The sequence below is a fragment of the Cryptomeria japonica genome, chromosome 3 (assembly GCF_030272615.1).
Source record: "Cryptomeria japonica chromosome 3, Sugi_1.0, whole genome shotgun sequence".
NCBI lineage: Eukaryota > Viridiplantae > Streptophyta > Pinopsida > Cupressales > Cupressaceae > Cryptomeria > Cryptomeria japonica.
This window is the reverse complement of record NC_081407.1, coordinates 173,143,540-173,149,539: the sequence shown is the minus strand read 5'-3', so window position 1 is coordinate 173,149,539 and position 6,000 is coordinate 173,143,540. Positions and strand designations below refer to the sequence as shown.

General features: G+C 35.2%; 1 protein-coding gene across 4 annotated transcripts in view; it reads right to left on the bottom strand.

The window, feature by feature from the left end:
* Positions 1 to 4,463: 4,463 nt before the first annotated feature.
* Positions 4,464 to 6,000, bottom strand: part of LOC131029217 (uncharacterized) — a 201,151-nt gene continuing 199,614 nt past the window's right edge. For all 4 annotated transcript variants that reach the window (XM_057959630.2, XM_057959632.2, XM_057959633.2 and 1 more), the window contains 2 exons: positions 4,940 to 5,048; positions 4,464 to 4,780 (listed from right to left, as the gene is read on the bottom strand). In XM_057959630.2, coding sequence (XP_057815613.1) covers positions 4,639 to 4,780; positions 4,940 to 5,048 — 251 coding nt within the window. In that variant the 3' untranslated portion in view covers positions 4,464 to 4,638. The remainder of the gene's footprint in view (positions 4,781 to 4,939; positions 5,049 to 6,000) is intronic.

Sequence of the window (6,000 nt, the reverse complement as noted above, 5' to 3'; positions counted from 1 at the left end):
TTTCTACCAGCTGCATCACTGTTCTTGAGGTTTTGATTACAGATTTCTTTGTTTAGGGAGGAGTTGACACATTGCTTTCCATGCAGAAGTTTAGGCTGGGTCCCGTGGAGGGGGGCTTTTTTAAAATTAGCACAGTAACTGCTGAGAGTTTTTAGGAAGCTTTCTCTCTGAAAATGAGATGATTGACAAGTGGCATAAATAATTCTTAAGGGACCACCTCTTTCTTAAAAATAGAACTTAAGCACCCTTTCATGGAACCCCTAAATTAGAATTTGCCAAGTTTAAAAACAAGGCTAACACACCTCCATTGTTTTGTGATTAAAGTCCTAATGTTTCAAGGCAAGTTTCAAGCCATTTGGAGGTGTGTCAAAATATTTTCCATTTAATTAAGAGTTTCAGTTGCATGATAGATATATGGTAAAACCATGGGGTATGTTTACATTGGCGAGTGATGACTCCCAATTTTTTAGATAAGGATTAAACAAGTGACCCTTCAAGTGTCATTTGTGGTACGGTTTCATTATCTATTCATTCAAGGCATTTAAACAATATTTGTCCATGGTGTTTTCTATCTATTGTGTTAAACAAGGTGTTAGGGTTTCATTGCAAGATTCAACAAGTTTTAGAGTGATGGGTTGGCTAAAAAACACAAAGGGTCTTTGCGCATCAATTTGCTATTTTTATCAATGGCTGTGTGTAGTACGTGTTCTATTTGATATTCCTAATTATGGATTAAGGGTGAAGGCCTATCTTTAAGTCACTTTGGTTAGTTGCTATTTTATTATTTATTTGAGGGCAGTGTTTCTTTAAAGCATATTTGTTTCCTATTTTTTCTTTTAAGCATTTCACTTTAAAACTTAATTTTTTAGATAAAATTATAATTATCCCATGTCCCAAATTTTAGGCATCTTGTGACCTATAAATAATTGTTTCAAGAACATAAACTCTTAAGATGGTGAATGTTAGGCTTATGCCATTAAAATCATTATTCTAATTGATTTGCCTATGTTTAGATTAGATGCTTCCATTCATATTATCTTAAATCTTACTTGTGAGAGAGAAATGGTTATCAATCTTATGCTCATACAAAAGGGAAGCATATAATTAGTTATTTCATTTAGGCAAAACCCCTTGACGATAATATTACATATTGCATATAGTTTATAGCTATGTGTTTTGTTTACAACTTAGTGTCTAGGGTAATTTTTTATCTGAAGAAGATTCCCGTAAAGATTTAAGAGAGTTTTTACATCACAATCTATTTTGGTTTGATTTGTCTTGCAAATGAAAAATTAAAATGCTAGCATAGCACAATTTGCAAGTATCCAATATATGACAAAGCAATTTATGCTATTATCTAGGATTATAAGTGATATATGCATTGTATTCTAGGAAAGAGATGATCATCCACATAAATCACACACCTTTATAGTTCATCCAAACTCAAGACAAGTTGCCAAATAATAATAGCAAAGGTGGTCTACATAAGTCTCTTGTAGTTCTACTTGAAACTTCACACAAGAAATGAAGTGCCAAAAAAGTTATTAACTCCCTAAGCCAATCTCCAATTACATCCCTTACAATGGTTCTAAATTCATGTGGGCATGTGGCATGAGAGTGGCCCCAAATATATATCGAAGATCTTAACTTTTCTAAGATGTACTATAAAATGAAAGTCACCTAACACATTCTTGAATACCATCTAGAGAATGAACTTTTATGCAACATGGAGAACATTATTATAACTTTAAAAATAAATTCAAACAAATTCATATGTTTTCCCAAAAATACCACTTGTCTGACTTGAGATGTTTTCTAGACCAATGGATTAGAGAGACAATTGTCCACAACAACAATCATCTAGTAATCCATACCTCCATCACCATCAGTAGCAAAAATACCACATCTCACTTAACCTTTATGCTCATGACCTCCATCGTGGTTGTTCTCACAACTCTATCCACTACCACCCTAAACATCCATTAAAATTCCAGTATAAGGATGTAATCAACAACATCTACCATTAATTCCAATTTCCACTTTTTCCACTCAATCATATCACCATGTGACTCTAGAACATGTACAATCCTATTGGCTAGGATCTCCACACAAATTAGACATAGCTTCTCAATGGAAAAGAATACTCTTGTTTGTGTGCCTTTGCTGAAATTACACTGCTCTGTCAAGGTGATTGTTAAAGAGGAACCTTTTACCCAACCCCACTTGAACGTTGAATCTAAGGCTAAGGGTGGGGATGGAGTTGTTGAAAAAACAACATTGTTGTAATTGCCCACAATAGTATTGAACATCCATCCCTTGTTACAATCTTCTTTCATTTATTAAATTCTAATAACTAAACATACTAGTCATTCAAAGCCTCAAAATTTCACTCCAATATAGACAAATGATGATTGAGAGACGAGGGGGGAAATGCCACTTGGACAAGTCGAACTGTACTTCCTTCACCCTTGGAAACTAAACTACGAATTTTCCATCAAAATCCCTACCTCTATATCTCCCACAACAATTTTGAGCTTGTTTTGATCGAAGAGCCATATCTACCCCAAAAAAGATTGCCATCCAAGAAAAAAAACCTAATTTAACAACAAAGACATTCCTTGGGAATATGTTCACACATTCTAGTTTGTTCTCTTCACTTAAGGCCCCTATCCTCATCCTTTGGAGCCTAAGATATCATGTACAAACAAAAAACAAATCCCTTATGTCACCATGAATATCATATCAAACCTAGAATGAAAACTTTCCCTCTAAAGAACACTTCCTACCATAAGAACATGTAGTGATTCATGGTTTGACAATAATGCAGGCCACAAAAATAGAATTAACAATGAGCGGAGGAAGGCCTCAAAAAAGAACAATATTTTGAGAAGACAAAGTAAGCCACCGCAATAAATCCTCATCTCACAATGGATATCTTCCCACATGTGGAAAAAAATATGTAACCAAGGACTCTCCTTATGCCACATCAACATCCTTCTTTTATGAGATCGCGTCATCTAACTTAAAACCTTTGAACCATAAATTTAATGGGCGCCCTTGTTACAAAGGAAGTAGACCATGTTAACCTTAATCAAAGTGGTCAAATTGGGCCAACAATTGGTGTTAAAGCTCCCAACTATGGAACAAATGTCTTGCTTATATACTGGAATTGGACCACCAACGGTTTTGTCAATTGGAGAAAATAAATGTGAAGCTCTTTAGCCAAACCTAGACCTTCTACTAAGTGAAAGCTTGAACCTTGTTGTTTATCCCATGATCGATGAACATAGAAGAGGCCATAACCATTTTACCATGCTCATTGCTTATAATACATGCAAATCCAGCTATGAATTTTATTTTAAGGCTCCACCAGAATTCAACTTCAATTTAGATGATCTTGTTGAGACATGGACAAGCTAGGACTTGAACCTAGGACCTTCCATACACTGCCGGAGTGCTCTACCACTAAGCTACTGGCCCCTCTTGGACCAGTCCATCGTCAGTCCAAGTGTGGCTTATTTCCAACACCAACACCCCCCCTTAAGCCACACCTCTCGTGTGCTTGGGGCTCCTAGCCTGAACCTGGCTCTGATACTATGTTGAGAAATGGACCAGCTAGGACTCGAACCTAGGACCTTCCATACGTTGCTGGAGTGCTCTACCACTGAGCTACTGGCCCCTCTTGGACCAGTCCATCGTCGGTCCAGGTGTGGCTTATTTCCAACACCAACAGATTCAAGTAGGTGCCATCTAATCATTCTTTTACAAACACTGAGTACTCATTTCCTTTTAATTTGGGGACTAATTTCATTATAATTTATTATATAATTAGTGTTGTTAGCTGGCTGACTTAGCAACCAAGTTAGCATCAATTAGAACTCAAAAAACCTATGAACCATTTTCAACTAATCTTAATCCATCATTTATCAAGTTTGCTCTTATTGACTTTGGGGAGAAAAGAGCGAGTTTTTTGGGCAAATTGTATAGCTGATGTCAGCACTAATATTTGTGCAACTTGGTATTGTCCTTTGACTTTCTTTCGATCAAATTTTGCCATGTTAATTAAGAGGACTTCATTTTGATTGATTTTTGCTGTATTAAACAAGAATTTTATCTTTTTTGTATGGTTTTATTGTTTGACCTTTTGCATTACCAAAATATTCTGACTGATTGTTCAAATAAACTATTGATCCAAGAAATAATAAAGTATTTTTATTCTTCGACCAGAATTGTCTCTTGAACTAGATTTATCTATTAGTTTCCTATCAATTCCTCAATGTTTCAAACTTGCAATGAATTCTCTGACCAATTCCTTGTTTCCTTGGATTTACCCCAAAATTTTAGTTGTTTTGGACCTTGTCACTTGTCTATACTTGGTTCTGATACTTGCATTTTCAGAGTTTCCAACTAGTCTTTTTTGCAGATAATGTTGATATCTAAGAAGATGGAACAAGCCAATACCATGATGCAACAAGTGTTTACTAATGACAAAAAAGGGTATGATCATAGACAGGTGTTTTTCTTAACCTACTGGGATAATTTGAATAATGTTAAAATGCAACATTTGATTGAGTTACTAGTGTCATGAAATAAGTTTTGTTCAAAGCAGTAATAGATCCTCCTATTGTTTATGATGAGTCAAAACCAGTCCACCCATTCTGTACTGTGCTTTGCCTTCCTTTTTGGGTGACCTTGATATCTATTATTCTCAAAATTGGCACGAGCAATTAGTGACTCCAACAAGCTTGCTTCAGTTGACAAATAGGTTCCATTCAAAGCCCTGGCATATAGGAAGAGTGGAACATTAGCATATAAAGATAAAATTTTGAAATTTACAAGAAGCTACTACTATTTAGAAAGAACAACAAAAAAGTTCTCAATCAAAAACAGAAAATTGCAGTAGTAATTCATGATAAATATGCTTGAGATAAACTAAAACCTTTGAAGTAATTCATCCAATATAATCCTTTGAGCAGGAGTGACATAGTATATACAATTCCTGGGACATTGCCCCACTGCAAGTTGGACTTGGTAATCGTCACCTTGTCCTGTGCATAGAGGAGCATAAAATTATTAACCACACAAAGAAACAAGAAAAAATATTGAATAGATAGGGCTTTTGCATTTAGATTAAAAAATAAACAGAATGGATGAGAATAAAAAATAGAACACTATATAATATGTACTTGAGTAGTGGGTAAAAATGTCATGGGGAAGGATCTGGGCTAACAATGGTATCAAACAAATATTAAAATAAGCAAATCAAAAAATGTATACAAGAAATAGGTAAAAATGTGAATGAACTTAAAGTAGGCTATCTTAGTCTTGCATAATCAAGCCTTTTGAGAAATATACAGTGTATGAGACCAATTGGAACAATTTTTTTGCTAGAAGGCATGGGAAAACATAAACAATCTCATACATAAAGAAAAAATTTGAATGATATCTGAGTCATGCTACATGTGTAGGAAAAAATGTAAATATTTGTTTGAGGAAGGAGCATCTGAAGGGCCGAGCAATCTTGCATCACCCAAAGATATTTCTTTCTCGTTTGTTTTCTTTTCACAGTTATTTTGGACAGTCACATTCATTCAGATGTCACTGCAAAGGCCAACTCTTACTGCAAGGTTCATTCTAATTATCATCATAGTTCAGCACCAAATTGTCATAGGCAGTTTTCCTATTGTGCAGTACCATATATTGCTCATAGAGCCTCAAGATTGTAAATTTAGCATTATAATGAGACTCTTGAAATGTTCACAAGTCAAAATTGTAACCAATTCCCTTATGACAAAATGTGGCATGTTCTTAGAATAAAGGGACCTGTTGTGATATTTTCACACAGCGCCCCATTGCAAATGGGGACCCCCACTTTTTCGATTTCCGACTTGATCATTTGTGCTTAGTTTTAGCTTGGCAATGGTTTAGTGTCCTTTAACCTTTGCTTGTGAGAAGGGTATGTCTTGTCAGTCTGAGATAGGGCGAGTGTTGAGTGACCTT